This window comes from Maylandia zebra, linkage group LG16, assembly GCF_041146795.1.
Source record: "Maylandia zebra isolate NMK-2024a linkage group LG16, Mzebra_GT3a, whole genome shotgun sequence".
Lineage (NCBI taxonomy): Eukaryota > Metazoa > Chordata > Actinopteri > Cichliformes > Cichlidae > Maylandia > Maylandia zebra.
The window spans coordinates 4,860,553-4,877,510 of NC_135182.1; the positions used below are offsets into that span (position 1 = coordinate 4,860,553).

Genomic DNA, 16,958 nt, shown 5'->3' on the forward strand with positions numbered 1-16,958 from the left:
GTGAGAGTTGCCATGCCTGCAGGGTGACTGACACTGCAAAACCATCATAATGTGTTAGTGCTACTTTCCCTTTAAAGCTAAGGAACTGTTATATGAAAGCTGGTGAGCTAATGTAAGGGATAAGTGTGTGTATTCGGTGTGCTTGAGTCGTTCTGTGTTTACATACTGTACCTGTGTTTATGCGCACTGTACGTGTGTCAGGCAAAGGGCAGGTGGAGCTGACAGATTCTGCATAATATTACTGAAGCTGCGTGGGTGCAAACTGTGATGAACAGAGTTTTGTTTTTTCCCTCTGTACCCTGCTAAGTGATAAACAGATTGTTCAATCTGGCAGGCTGGTTGGGTGCTGGAGTAAAGCTGCCTCCAGTAACGTCACATGATGCCTTAGATCAAACACAATCACTGCTGAAAGTGCACGGCTATTTATTATTCAAGCAAAGGGATGCTGCAGGAATGCAAAGATGCTCTGCTAAACACAGGTGGGATGGGTGATGTCGGGTAGTTTAATTACATCAACGGGACAGACGAGCTCTTTTGTAAGCAGGTTAGAAGCCTCTGATGATCTCTGTTTTCATTTTTACACAGAACTGTTCGTTTTGTGTCTTTTTGACATGTCTCACTTCTCAGCTGGCTTAGCTGCTAAAAGAGTGGGCAAAAGATGTCTGAATATATCTCCTGCAAAAACCTGTTTTGTACTAAACTAATTTGTTTTGCCAGATAAGATTTGGAGGAAACATATGTCCTTGAGGATTATACTTCCAACCTTTTTTTCCTTTGCAGACAAAGTAAGAGCGCACACACTGCACACAGACCGAGGGTGAGTATGTGTGTATGCAGCTTTAGGTTACTGGAATATTTGGTTTGGATGAAGGAAATATAGAGTTTGTGGTTCATCCGGAGCTCAAACCTAAAGTAGAGTTATACTCATCCTTACTTTGGATTCTGAAAACAACCTGCTCTGGATGTGAGCACAGAAGCTCCACCCACCTGCCATTCAATCCTTCTGTTTGTGAAGAGCAGCCAATAAGAAAAAAGCTGGGTTAAAGGATGTGAGAAGGGTGCTAAAACAGCTTGTTTCAAACAGAGGTTGAAATGAGGGGCTGCAGTAAGGTCCAGTATAAGATACATAATAATTATTGTGAACCGAGTTATGAAAATGTTATCTAGTACAGTCTCATGATAAAAATATGGAGCTGGAAATGACTATAATGGATCCACTTTAACTTTTAATTTTATTATAGTCTGACAAAGTTGTGCAAAAAAATTCATGATTTATAAAGAAATGATTGCATAACAGCAATAAAATGCTTTAAGGGGGCTCTAACTGTAGCAACAAGAATCCTGCTGTGCAAAGAATAAAGCTCTGCAAGGCCCACAGCATTGGCCCAAGAGCAGCGGCTGGAGCATTGGAGAGGTATCAGCAGAGTAATATAACTCTGGCTATGAAGTTCTTTGTGTGCGTCTATGAATATGATTAGATGTTACAAGTCAGTTGGCAGATGAGCAGCTGAGGATTGAGCCACTCAAAGGGAAGCATGAAAGAAGCAGTTCATGCCAACTGGCTAATACACTGCTCTACCTGAACTAATGCTATACTCTTCTTGTCAGGAGCAGATTTAAAAAGAAAGTTGGAGACATGCTCAGTATTTGCTTTGCATTTGTAGTGTCATTAAGATTTTTACTATCACTTAATAAATAAAATGATCTCTGCAGTATTTAATGTTCTGCAAAAGAAACAGTATTTTGCCAGCGCAAATTAGATCAATGAAAGAGCTTCACATTAGGTTGAAGCATCACTTGTAGCTGAATGCATAAGCATGAGAGATTACAACTTTTTATGTTTTGGTTTCTTTTAATATCTGCCGAGAAACATTTTTCCGAGACCTGAGAGGAGGTCGAAGGCTAATAGCAAAAACATAAATAAACATGTGGCTACCAATGAGACCTGTGAGGAAACCGAGAGAAGCATGCAGGCATTTTCTTAGGACTTTTTCCTCAGGAGACTGTGCATGTAGCTCCTTGTGACATTCAGATGCATGATGGGAAACAGTTGGTCAGCACCTGGCAGGCAACCAATCCAATAAGAGAAGAGACTGATTAGATCCAGGACCCCCTCCCCGCCTTTGGTTCTGCTGAACTAGAGAGGCTCAGAGCTGGAAATGAGATTTTCATTCACACCCCAAATTCACCGGGGAACACAACTCCATAACACTCATAGCATCAGCCATGAAGCAAAGCAGGCTTCGACCGGCGGAGTGGAGGGCGACATGTGTGCTTCACTGTGCGTGCAGCCAGCTGTGATTATGCTGATGTGCACTCGATCTTTTTTTTTTTTTTATGCTCACTTCCCGTCAACAGGCTTTCTTCCTGTGCCAATAAAGCACACGTGGAAGCATGTGGAGCTTGCACACAGTCTAAATACATACATGCATGTTCAAGCCCACACTTGCATGCACACACAGGCGGAGTCCCCGGGATGGGGCGAAGCATGCTGTGTGTTGTAATTTCACCCTCTCCCTGCTGTGAGGAATAATTACACCGCTCACTGACTCCTCAGTCCTCAATCTTTCCCGCTTCCCTCTCATCCTCATCCCGGACCTGCAACTCTCTCATCTGTCTGCTATCACTACCACACACTCACACCATCAGACTCACCCACCTTTTAGTTGCACAGCATTTTCCTATTCTTACAGCAAGAAATACAGTTTACACTATAAATTTTTTTAACAGTGAAAGACAATCAGTCGCCATCAGCTCTAAATGATGGATTGGCTGCGTTTCTCTCTTTCACGTCTCTTTCACGAAAGCCAGCAGACAAAACAAGCTATTCCGACTGCACGAAACAGATTCACCGTTTGGGACTTTGGTGATCTATCTGACATTTAATAGGCCAAATGTTCAGTGGAAAAACTGAGAAAATAAGAGGGCGGAATCAAGCAGTAATGAAAATAGTCATTAGTCACTGCCCTCATTACATAAAGAAAGACGTTTTCTGACACGGCTGCTCGTATTTTATACAGATAATTAAACCAGGAGAGAGTTTAATATACATCCAGGCTTTGAAAGAACTGTTAGTCATCTGACATTGTCTGTGAGACTGAAAATGAATCTGACCTTTACTTCCAGAATCGCACATGTTCTTTATATAACACATCCAGTTATCTCAGTGCTGCTGCATATCAAAGAAACTCGATGACAGCGCTTTTCAGTGGACGGTCCTGCTACATTTCTGCTTGAGTCAGATTGTGTTTTAATGTTTACAGTAGAGGGAAAAAAGGCACAGTGTCAGCAGCTGGGAGATTACTGACACCAGCACCAGACGGACCGACAGTATTTCATGTTCCCCGCCATTCTGTAAATCCCACCAATTCCTATGCCTAACCTGTAACTCTGTGTTCTACACAGTACTTCAATCACAGTCGTCTTTGTAGACCTTTGAAAAAAAAGCATGCCGGATTGATCTATCTTGGCTCTAACATAGGAGGGAATTGTGTTGGAAGCAAAAGTGCCGACTTAGCCCATCTGCCGCTCAAGACAGGACCTGAGAAATGTTTAAAGAAACAGCAGCAGGTATTTTCTATTTGACACAGTATAACCCTGTGGATTATCTCAGGTTCAACAGGTCAGATTACTGATCAGATTACTAGTTTTATTTGATTAGATTTCTGGACTCTGACAGAAAAATATAATGGAACATTTACTCAGTCGAACACAAGCAAACCTGTAACTCACACCCCTGAAATTGGATGATTTAAAAGCTCTAAAATGAACCCAAGAGCGCCAGTAACACAAGCTCGCAGCTCTGCAGCATAAGCATTTTCTGCACGTCTCTGCTTTTTCATTCAACATTTATGTCACAGAATTGAATAACGCCTCCTCCTTTTGGGAATTTCTGGTGGCCATATTTCACAAAATACTGAGTAGCAAAGTAATTAACTAGAATTTTAATTGGTGATGAAAATACTCATTATCTGAAGCACAGTTAAAAAAAGACACACTTAAATAAATGACACTCAAATAGGACGTCGGTGTGATCGTGCAGTGATTCTGTACCATTCAGCCATTTGGAGTTGTACTGGGCAGTCCGGAGTGGTGGCATGCCGCCCAAGCTCCGGTATATGACGGGGTCACGGCCGGAGAAATCGATAACAGTGGCGGCATACAGCTCTCCGCTCTCTGTCACCACCGCCGTGGAGTTGTGACGAGGGTCGTACGGGCAGCGGGCCACGCCGTTCACGCTCTCCAGCACGCTACTCAAGTTGCCCACCTGAATGCAGGGCACAGAGACGGAGCGAGACGGGCGGTGCGTTAAATCTGCAGCCTTTTCATTGCGTTTCGACAAAACCCGCACAGCCGGACACACACACATAACTACCTCTCTGGCGATACAACGCGGCTGGAAAGCATTGGTTCCGCACGTTATGACCTCCGTCTTGTTCACCAGCAGGACTCTGACGTAGTTCTGACATTCGGTCTGCAGAGAAGGAGGAAGGGGGAGAACACTTTGGAAAAGTTGAAGTAGAGCAAAAGCTGAGGTGGTTAGCTAAATACTCTTGGACGTGTTGCTGAAAAGAACAATGGACCAAGTCTTTGGGTACCGGCCTGGCATGCAATCAAAGCAAAGCAATTCAGTGTGCAGCTTTTGCTCTTGTGAGTCTATTGTTCAGAAATATGAATACTCGTTTGTAACTGAATGGAAGCCTGTCTGCGACACTGACATAGGCTCTACAATAAGGCAAGAATGTGTTTTAATAAAAAGAATCAAATCTGCTTTAACAAAGGCTGAGAATGGATTTATTGGTCTTTGCAGCTAAGGACTGAGGTAATTGCGGTGATGCAGGTTTCGAAGAAAAATGATAGCCTGTTGTATATTTGGTATCAGTCTTCACTGTATAGACACTGTGAGAGGAAAAAAAACCCCAAAACAAAACTGTGGTGCAATTAGTTCTTACAAAAATCATTGAAGCAGGAATACTGATCGAACCAATTGTTATCAGATATGTTTGAGAGGAAGTCCTTTTGAGAGTCTCACCCAAGACTCTCTTGTGCACATTTTCTTTCCCTTCCCTTTTGCCCTCTCTCTTCACTGCAAGAAAAACAACACTTGATTGAAGGGTCTGAAATAGCTGCTCTGCACAGAGCCCTCCCATGAGGCCCACAAGGACCTCGCCACGACAGCCAGAAGATATCAAAATGGCCTCTCTGTAAGCCAGGCAGTGCTGACATGAAGTGTTGTAATTGGGGGCGTGATGGAGGTTACCTCTGTTTTGCCTTTGCTCTGGCAGGACCCCCTGGTCTCCTCGTCCGGTGCCCATTCTGTCGCCTAGGAAACAAAAACAAGAAGAAAAAAAAAGTCCGGTGATGACAAAAGAGGCCGAAAATCAGTCAGCTGAGTCCTTCAGACGCTTACAACAGTTACGCAACAGCACACTGTTGCTAATACTGTAGGCACGCTCAAAAAGATGCATGAAAAGACTTTAACCTCATTGCTGTTTGTTTATTGTGTAAACATGGCGACTGGCTTGGCAGCCCGGAGCTTATTCGAGGGTAGCGGGCAAAGCACGCAACGAGGCATTTGAAGGGCTGAGGACAGCATTAGCATGTAAATGGCTTTCTCTCTCTCTCTCTCTCCCTCCTTCTTATCCTTTCTTCTCTCTCTGAAAGTTTGCAGCACTCACCTCCACTCCACCACCTCCACCCTCCCACTGCCCAATTATATTCCTGTTGATGGGTATGTCTTGGGCTTAATTATGGATGCAGTACAGCAGCGCTGCGCGACTGCACTGCAAACACACTAATGCATGAGCATACACACAGTCTGCCTTGGCCACCGGAGCTGCTCTGGCTCTTGTTTAGAGGGGTTGAGAGATGTCCCTTTCTTGGCATTAACTGTACGGTTTATGAGCAGGTGCCAGAGGACCTCCCGTTATGTGTCACTGGCCTCATTTTACTCATCCTCCTCCCCATCTCCTCCTCTTCTCTGATCTCCCTGCCCAAGGAGGAGGTTAACTAAATGTAAAAAAGTCTGCCATTATATAACAACAATTCATCTCTTTCTTATTCTCTTTATTTCCTTCCCTCCCTAAAGGATTAATGTCACGCAGAATTGATAATTATCTACATGTTGGGGGATTGCCAGGAAAACTGGCCAGTGACCCAACATTCAGCGAAGCCTGCCAACTGAGGCCAAACAAGAGTCAACATTAAACTGGGTCACAATTTCATTCGCCAGATGGAGAACTCGAACAAACTCCAAGAGTTAAAAAGGTAAAAACTTTGATTCATTGTGAAGCTCCTCTTAACTAAAACTTCTTTATGTGTAAATTTGTCCTCAGGTGACGCCATTTCTTTTCTTTTCTGGATCTTCATTTTGCTTAAATTAAAACTCAGTGGCAGAGACCTAAAACTGTATAGCCCTAAGACTCTGTAAAACGCTCTGCTGGGAGAATAAAGTTTTGACTTAATGATCTTTATTTTATTTTTTTCCAGATCCTCACTGCAAAGCGTGTAGCTCAGAAATAATTTAAGAGGAAATAAAACATTCTAAGGACATTTAATCAGAACTTAAGAGAACTGCCAAAACCATTCTGCGGACAAAATGTAGAGTATATAAATAGATCTCTTATCTCACAGATCATGGAGTTTATCAACTATGCTTTAAGGGATGGAAGTTCATGATTTTGGATGATTAGCCTCTGCATAAATTCTTGCTAATGAGTGAAAACGCCACACTGAACAGCGCAATCCGCGGCCTAACGAGCCGCTTAAACATCTGCACGTTATCTTGGGATTTCTTTTCTTGCTTTTATTCTCAGCTTATATTCATAGACAATTCACAACTGTGTGATTGTTTTTTTATTACTGTGGCAGAACAGTTTCTGCTGCCAAGACACTGCAGGCAAACAGTTCTTAATTATTTTAAATGTCATTCTTGATTCTTTTGGATGCAGCTTAAACCCCTGCTAGTCAATACTGTCTTTGTTAGCGACATACATCAAAGTAAAGATGTTTCTTGTTGTACAGATTCACACCCATCAATGAGTATTTGTTTACTGTGCCGGACGTGAATGTTGCTCATTAGCCTCGGCAGCACACGGCTAATATGCTCTACGCTACCTGCGCAGCGCTGCAACCGCAGACAAAGTTAGCTACAGGATCCCAAGCATTGTTAGAGATCATACCAGACTTAAATGCGACGAACACATTCACCACAGCAGCTTTATAAACAACTGTGTCGAGTTGATGTTACACACTGTGCTTTAAATGTCATGCTAAGTTTGCACAATTTAATTCCACTGTAGACATCTGGAGGCATAAAGAGTCGGGAAATGGGGACTGCTTTTGTGTGCGAGGCTGACTTTTACTGTCGTTCTTCTAATACAGCTTAAGGTAATAGTGCTTTAACCCCTGGGCCATTGTGAGGATGGTGGTAGATCGTTTCAGTTTGACGGTCGGGGTGAGGAGCTGAATCAAATGGGAAACACGCCTCGAGGGATGGATGCAGAAAGACAACACGCACACGTTAAGAGGAAACTGTGGTGTTCCTGCTCTCGCTACTCTGTTGCCAGCTGAAGAGAAAAAATGTTTGACATGTTGATGCCATACTTGGAACATCAAACTCAGATCTGTTACTACAAGTAATAAATCTGATGCTTTGATAAACATTATGCTAGCAGTGGAACCCCAACCTGACCAACATCAACTATTAAAAAAGAGGACTAACAACTAGACAGCCACACCAGGTCTCCATATGATCATCAAAAGATCTCCCAACAAATATATATGTATAAAAGCCACTATAGGTTGTAGAATGAATAATGGAGAATACAGATGCTCCACAAAGATGTTGCTGCAACTAGAAACAGAGATGATGAAGGAGGATTAAATGCAAACAATACAGTTTGGAATTGATAAACTAAACGAAGTGTAAAAAACAGTTTTCCGTCAGAGTGGATCACCCTATCCCTGGCATCTTCCTCTTTCACACCCACCCTCTGCATCTCCACCTTCACTACATCCATGAATCTTTTCTGAGGTCTTCATATTTTCCTCCTGTGGCAGCTCCATCCTCAACATCCTTTGTCCAATATAGTCTCTATCCCTCCTCTGCATATGTTCAAACCATCTCAACCATAACTCTAACTTTGTCTCCAAACTTCTCAGCCTGAGCTGTCCCTCTGATATAGTCATAAATTCATCCATCCTGGTCACTCCCAATGAAAATCTTAGCATCCTAGCATCATGAAGTTATATTAAGCTCCTGCAGACAGTAAAATACCAGTAAGTGTGCTCTGGCCCGTATTGATAGTTACAGCTCATCTCCCTGTCTCCCACAGCAGCTCCCTTCAATTAACCTGCCTCAGACTGCCGTGCAGTCTGAGGCCGGCAGCAGGGGACGGCTATATAAAGTAAACTGTGATTAAAATGAAACTTGAGCTCCAGATACCGAACACGAAGCAGACGAAAAAGTGAAAATATTGAAAGTAGCTAATGTGCTCCGCGGGAGCTCAACTTTCGAGTCATGTCACTAGTGCTGCTGCCAAACAAGTATGCACGCAGTCAACAACCTGAAATCCACTTCCCCTGAGTACAGCGAACAGTGCGGCACCTGCCATTCAGAGAGCAGCTCCGCCCCCTCCGCACTCCATCATTCTGCCCGTTGAAATGAAAACACTGCTCCTTCACAGCCCCATGCCTGTCAGCCCATGACAGCCTGGGGACTGATGGGATGACGTCATTTGCAAACACACACATACACACACGCGCACAAGCACAGGCAGATGGATGCCTTTGCGATGAATCATGGCTTGGAGCATTACCATCTTTTCTGCAGGGCCCCGTCTCCAAGGATCCCCATCGACTTAACCCTGTGACCTTCACCAGAAAGTGCCACCCTCCTTACCGTCCCCCCCTCCCCACCCCTTTCTCTGTCCATCTCCTCTTCTTCACACCACTTTGGAACAAAGCAACGCTCACACAGAGGCTGTGAGAATACCAGCTCTACCTCAACATCCTCTCCCTCAAATTCCTACACTCCATACCAAGTCCTGAATGGCCTGACTGCTATTTACCAAATGAATAAAAGCTACGCAATGTGCAAGCAGGAGAGGTCCCTTCTGCAAACAGGAAAATTATGACTACTTTAAAAAAATAATTGACTTTGGAACCTAGAGTTTCAATTAAGTACAAACGCTGCTTTGTTAAAAATGTTCTTGCAGTTAGAAACAGTGTTGCCAACTTAGCGACTTTGTCGCAATATTTAGCGAGTTTTCAGACCCCCTTAGCAACTTTATTTCTAAAAAGCAACTAGTCAAATATGGCAACTTTTACTGGTGTTATTAGGATGACTTATGACCACTTTTTGACATGAAAGGACGCATGGCTCTTACTCTCAACAAGCAGCGGTGCTACCGTGGGTACCTCGCCCGTGCCAAAGTGCTCACAGGCGGCAGATCATCCTCACACAGCAGTCGCCCCCAGCTGCTGTCAGAGCAGGAGATGTTCACCCCTACGCGTCCACACTGCAAATGAATGAGCGAAGCCGCTGCTCCCGCCCTGACTGTAATGACGTCAGTTCTTCTTTTACTCTTACTTTTTGTGGATCACAAGGTTTAAAACTACTTAAAATCACACACACTTTTTTGTGTGTCTATGTGTGTGTAACTCTGCTAGAGTGCCTGTTTTGGGTCACTTTTGCCGGTACCAAAGGAGGAGGGTATTTAATTACTTTTTTTTTATTTTGTTATTTTTATTTTTTTATTATGATATTAAAAAAAATTGCTAAAAGAATTTAATTTGTAGTTCTAAATATATTCTAAATGCATTTAGGGTGTTTTTTACTCACTTTATTTCTCTCTCCTACATGTAGGTTACAATTACATAAGCATGACCAATTATGCAAATTAGGCGATGATTTAGCCAGTTCTAGCATTTTTAGGATGACCAATAGCGATTTTCCTTACTGAGGTGTTGACAACACTGGTTAGAAATGACTGTGGTGCGTCTGTAGGTGTATACACAATACATATTCAATGTACAATGCTACTTTGAGTGGCCAGTTACCTTAGCTTAATTTAGCATAAACAACTTACATATGAGAAAACAACTATCCTGCCTGAGTACATCATTATAACTTGTTTTTTTCAAGCCAAACCAAAATAAATAAATAAAAAATAAACACTGTAAACCAGTTTACAGTGTTTAACTTTAGCAGTTAGCCTATATGCTTAATACTAAGCTAACTATGCTACACAGGTTAAATAGGCTAAACATTAGTAAGTTATTAATTTTTTCAAATAAAGTTCGCTCAAATGTCTTTATGATAAGATGTCCTGACTGTAATTTGAACTGATGACTTTGTGACAGTGAAGCAGCGCCAATAAAATATTATATTTCATGCTGTTAGTGATACTCAAGCAACAATCACCAGCTAATAGCCTAAAGCAAAATTTCATTAGCATGTCTAAAAAAAAATTATGCTACTCTAGCTCCCTTTTTTGTATGCCCCTGTTCCATAGTCACACTACAGGTACCCAAGGCTGATAGCCAGAAAAACGGGGATACAAACTACTTTCCATATAAAAGTCACCCAGCATCCCAACCCCAAACTCCTCACCTAAAAAATTCCATATGTGGTTATATCACATTCTGACTCAGACCTCCTGCCAATTTAGGCGCTGTGCAAATGTCTGCTGGGTGTGCGAGTGGAGGCATCTGACACAACTCAATCACACTTCTTTTCTCACACTATCTTTAAATGCCAGATGTATGTTTTGCATCTCTGAAGTGTGACATCCACGTTTAGTGGTTTTTATAATGAGTTTTCCTTCATTTTACATTTCCTTCAAAATCCAAGAAGCAGGAGAGGAAATAGCTTTCCATTACTAAGACATTCATATATAAACACATTAAAAAATAAACAAACACAAAATTGCAATCACTGTCCTTGTTGCAGAAAATATCGCAAAGTTAAAGACCCATGTGTCTACTAACGTCCTGCCATTTTTCATGCTCACACACCCCAGGGCCACAGAGGCTTTATTATTTGCGCCTGTAGTCTCAGTTGCATGTTAGAGTTCATTTCCATCTATTAGTGGGGCCAGCAACCATGTACAAATCCCCACCATCAATTCCACCTCCAAACCTGAGCATGACACTCCATTTCTCCCAATTTTGTCTCGCCGTAGACACAATAGGAATATCTTGCCAGCGGCGCCGTTCTTAAAGGAGCAAAGACAGAGGAAAAACATGAATTTTTTATGGGCAAATAAAATTGCAGAAAATACAATTAGCAGCAAGATAGAGGATTCATCACTTTTACTGCATAAAGGTGGCAGCTGGGCTCGAAAATGAATTCTATTTTTACGAGAAATTGAGAGAAAAGGGGGGTGGGGGGGGGGGGGAGATGGTGAGTGGGAAACGCTAATGAAGTAAAGAGAATCTGCAAGCGGTGGCGGCTGCAAATATGGTCTTTCCTGAAATGTGGTGCTATGTTGATAAGGCTGCCTCTCACTGACACACTGCTAACATCATGTGTGACAACTAATTATAACTCATGAATATTGTAAATAAGTGTGTCAGGGGAGTAATGGTTGTTTGAATAGGAGCTGTCTGACACTTGTTACAGTCGAGACAGATTTGTATAACAATGCAAAAGGATTGTTCCTCACTGTTGTTAGTTCAGTCTAGAAAAGCATTAAAATATGAAAAAAGAGCATCCCTGGAGTATTTAATATAGAGCCTAATAAATAAATACCTTTAACCAGCTACAGCTAAACCATTATTCAATATGTACATAATGGTTTGAAATGCAGAACGGCTCATTCAGAATAAAATGTTGTGTGTTGATGAGTATTATCCGTGTAAGCAGGTTACTTTACAGTCACAAAAATGTATTCTGTATTCACCACAGGCTCTTCCTCTAAATACTCCTCCATTGTTGAGCTTGAGGAGAGAGAAAAAAAATGGCATTATCGTACACTGATCGACTGTTGATCACGTCCCCTTGTTTCCACCTCTTCCTGCCATTTCAGGCACCAATAAATCACACCCAGCCCATACACTCCCAGACTTAATGCTTGACAGTATGGCCAGATTTGGCACAAATTGGTGCCCAGGTGGTGCAGAAGAAAAACAGTCAGCAGCTAAAATAGTAACACGGGAGCGAACACCTGTGAGCCGTGTTCGCAGGTGGGAAACCAGTGACGCATCATGCGCTTGCCTTTAACACTTGTCAGTCAGGCTTTTGATGTTACGTGACATGTTATGTTCAGCACTAGTAATGTATTTGCAACATTACTCTAACTGTTCCAGTTTCTGCATCAGTACTGGCTAAAGATGAGATCTTAAATAAATACACTGACATCACAAGCAGACAATGACTGCCTCACTCAAAAAGCCACCTCTTCCACACTTTCCCTCTCTGATGTCCAAAGGTGACACGTCCTGATGCTTTGGGAGATAAATATTGCACTGGATGTTGAAAGGAAGCGGAAACTCAAACTCATAACGAGTACATTAGGTGTTCAGAAGTGGCATTGTGTATTTTGTCTTGCCACCAGCTTTTAAAAATCACAGCTTTAAAAGCTTAAATGCTTGTTTTTTCCGTCTCTCTCTCTGCTGGTTTTGGAAATCATACAAACTGCGACACTAAATTGTGAAATTGTTAGCTGAAAGCTATAAAGTGGGCAAATTTAACTTCTCAGAATTTTGACACAAAGTAAAAGATTCTAGTCAGCATATGGTTTCTTGTACAGTAAACGCGGGGTGTGTGGTTTTTATACACTTTTGGTTTCCATTGTACTCTGGATATTATTATTCTCTGAATGTACTTACAGGAAGTGCGAGACTGCTGTAAGCATAAAAATATGACCTGCGTGTGAAGCTGCCTGCTGGATGACAGGTGACACAAAAACGGATGCACGTCCATCTGTGTCATTCCTGAAAATGAAACGTCTTAGTAACTTGAGGAATGACCTGATTAATTTTCGTTGGCCAAAGGTCAAGATTACTCTTGTAAATGAACACCAGAGGAAATGGACTCTGGGATGAACTCAGAAAGTGGTGGTCAAAGATCAACGTCAAAGTTGGGTCAAAAATTAATTACAATTTGATCCCAAAGGTCGCTGGGACTTTATTCCCAAGTTTTGGACTGTGTAACTGCTCACACGCCGATGCTTTTTTACAGATTCACACATTGCTCAGTAATGGGTCATTTACATCAGAGGTAGAGTACAAGAAAGAAAAAAATACATATAGGTCAAAGGGCAACGAGTGTGAAGATTAATTCAGAGCCTTAAAAAAGAGACAAATGATTGGACACTAATGTGTCTTCATCACAGTCAAATAGTTGAAGATATGAGAAAAGCACTTTTAGCTGACCTTGACCAGGTGTCTAACTGTCATTGGGTATTTACCTGAATGTGGTTACAGTCTAGTGGATTTTAAATAAGAGTGGGAGTTACCACAGTCACTGTGAAAATGCCACATCCCTCACAATATGTCAGAAGTCTCTATTTAACTGCATATATTAGAAGGTGCACAGTGTCTTCATCCCGGTTTTGTCAGTCCTTGTGCCAATTTGTGTAGCAATATTTTGTTTCACGCTGCTGTTATGTTGAACCATTAAATATTAAAAGTGCCTTCATATGAAAAATAGTTCAGATTTGCTATTGAGCCACTTTCATTCCATTTGCACCCTGAATGGGGGAAATCATCCTTCAACAGAAAAATGCAAACAAAGGAATACACAAGTAAATACATGCATATTTACATAAAACACCCACAGGCTTGCATTCATGTATACAAACACAGACATATAGGATTTCCCCAGCTACAAAACCACTGATGAATGAAACACTATTTTCAGCAATCCTTTGTCTCGCGGCTCGATGTATCGCAACACTGATACACGGACACACCCACATCCTCTCCTTTGTGTTTCCTCCCCACACGCACAACAACGATGTCCATTCACAATCCCCCACACACGGACACACAGACACGCACACTTGTTAACCGAGAGCTCATCTGCTCATACCTCCCCTTGTCAAACTCCCCATTCTGACAGAGTGAAGCGGTGCAGGAAGCCATTAACCTACACCTTCATCTACATACTGCTCGGACATGGAGAGCACAGTGCTGCCATATTCGGCACACATTTCAGGAATTAAATACACTTGTTGTCAAAGACATCTATACAAACACCAGCAAACACACAGCAGGAGCCAATGGTAATTCATCTGCAAATGCAAACCTACAAGGACTTCATGATATCTCGCTCTGTTTTGGCGTGAAAAGCAACATTTAGAAAGATTTACCAGTGTAATGTTTTCTTAATGCTTTTAACAATGAAAAAAATCTTTTGATACACAGCTACACACACTAAAAAAGTGTGCAAATCATTAATATTGACAACACTGCTTGAGTTGATTTCTTGTTTGCTTTCATGCCCTTTAACAAGATATCAAATCAAGGATTCTTCTATAAGGGCTTATGTCAAAAAAAGATAACACTGATGCTCTATGATTTCTGGAGCATATGATTTCACTCAAATACAGGGTAGACAGAAACATTTCATTGTCCTTTTACAAGAAACTATTGTTCTGGTATCAGTATGAGGAGATTTCAAGAGACGCCTATTTCAAATAGTGCTGCACAGGGTCAGGTGTGTGTGTCAGGGATGAAGACCTACATGCAGACACTGATCAAAGGGATTTGGTGTTATTGAACAAGCTTATAGACACTTCAAAAAAAAGAGAACTGTTTTTTTTTTTTACTAAATATACCCACCAACGAAAAAAATAAGACTGCAGCTGGTTAACATCACAGCTCAGATGGGGGTCCCAAACATGTTTGCATCCTGTCAACATGTCACTAGCATGATCCTGTATATGGATGTTTTTTCCTGTAGAGCGATGCTGTTGGCAGGTGCAGTCTGACAGACAGAAAACAAGGTTTGTGGATTTTTTAGTAATAAAAACCTGTTTTCTGAAATGAGACATTTCAGTTTTTTAGATGTTTTTAGGCACTATGAGCAACACAAGTCAAATACCATCTAGTTTCATTACATTCAAGAGATGGTAGATATTCCCCAGCAAACACATCCAAACCCACACTAACAGATCTACATGGAAAACCACAGACCAGAGGAAAGCCACATATATTTCATTTTCTGGTGAACTGTCTCTTTAACGTTATTTAAATGTAAACTAGATGTTTTGTAGTCATGCTCGTGGATATTTTATGACAGAAATTATTCAAGTAATGATACTGGGAAGAGGAAGCTTTTTTTCTCTTCTCCTTTGATGTTAATGCCGTGATGAATACATTGCTTGGTTCAGCATTTGTAACAGCCTGTATGTGGTTGCCCACTCGCCACGCTGCTGCCTCCTACTCACTGCAATTCCACACGCAGGTGAAGGCAGACAGTCTCTCCATGACCAGCCCACTAGCACGCTGGATTATCCCTCGTCTTCCTCAAACACTTAGTGTACTGTGCTTACCCGCACAAGTATGGTGATTCACGCAGGAACTGCATGCACTAACACAGTGTGCTGTTTAGCATGTGCATTGTATTATTTTTATCTTTGAAGTGGTCAAAAGTTGATTGTTAAAGAAAAGAAGCGACATTTAATCCATCCATCTGTTTTCCTAACTTCTTAACTATGAAAATAAGTAAACAACTTTGCAAAAACCAGTGACAAAAAACGATTCATTTGATACCACTGCAATACAAATTTTGTTACTGTTTCCTAGCCGGCTGGCAAAGCTGCAGCACATTACAGGGTGACAAGTAGCCCCCGTTTGCTCTCAGCTCTGTAGCTCACAGATTATGCCTGCACTCCGACAAAGGCCGCATCAATAATTAAATCTCCGTCCAAACTGAAGCCCAGAAATTAATGAAGAGTGTGAATGAAATCAGCTATGACTCATCAAATGCAGGGCAAGAGCGGAGCTTGATACTGTGAGCGAAACAGGGGCACGAATATCTCGGCTCGGTAGCTTAACGGCCATCCAGTGGCCTTCCATTCATTTTGAATGTCCCCGTTTTCTCTGTGAATCCAACTGTTTTTGCACTGAAAGCACTCGGACGATATTCAATTAAGATTTATTTATACAATATAACTGTAAAACAACAGGTGTTTTTAACGATGATACAATATTAAGGACAGTGCACAGCAGTGATTGGTGGGAGGAACTCTTTTTATCCAGGAAGAAACCTCCAGCAGAGCCAGCCTCAGGCATAGAGACACCACAGGATAAAAGACAAACTATGGGAGAGAAATTTATAACGCAGATGAATAATCATTGATGTGTACAAGGGAAGGTCAGTGTGTCTTCAGTCTAGCCAAAGGTCAGTTTCTCTTGTCCCAAAGGAATTTAGGCATTCAACAAAAACACCTACAACAACAAATCCAGACAGATGGGACGCTCCCAGCCATCTCTGTGGAGGAGGGATTTTTCATCAGACATGTCCTGAACAAAAGAGCAAGCAGCGACATTGACCTGTTGAATCAACTTTGCTCTCTTGACCTTGATTAGCTGCAGGGAAACTGCACACGCTGGGGCCAAACAACAGCGAACAGTCAAACCAGCTGCTCTCCCCTAAACGGCCTTTGGACAAACTGGTAGGTTTAATCATCCAACCACTCGATTTTCCATGCAGAAAAAAAAAAAAGCTACAAGTATGCTACAATTACTATCAATACTGTCAACTATCACAATATCAATAAAATAAAGCACATTTTCCTCATGATATTTTATATATATATATATATATATATATATATATATATATATATATATATATATATATATATATATATATATATATATATATATATATATATCTCAACAGCAATGTGCTTTCCATAATTATCAACACATGATGTAAAATTTGTTGCACATACACATTCATATCCAACATGTCAATAAGACATCAGAAATTTGTGTAAAAT

The 16,958-nt window shown here is 41.5% G+C and overlaps 1 protein-coding gene across 3 annotated transcripts in view; it reads right to left on the bottom strand.

Annotated features, from left to right (window-relative positions):
• sema5ba (sema domain, seven thrombospondin repeats (type 1 and type 1-like), transmembrane domain (TM) and short cytoplasmic domain, (semaphorin) 5Ba) overlaps window positions 1-16,958 on the bottom strand; it is a 200,872-nt gene that overhangs the window by 61,112 nt on the left and 122,802 nt on the right. For all 3 annotated transcript variants that reach the window (XM_076875383.1, XM_004568969.4, XM_076875382.1), the window contains 3 exons: window positions 5,261-5,323; window positions 4,376-4,474; window positions 4,054-4,267 (listed from right to left, as the gene is read on the bottom strand). In XM_076875383.1, the coding sequence (XP_076731498.1) occupies window positions 4,054-4,267; window positions 4,376-4,474; window positions 5,261-5,323 (376 nt within the window). The remainder of the gene's footprint in view (window positions 1-4,053; window positions 4,268-4,375; window positions 4,475-5,260; window positions 5,324-16,958) is intronic.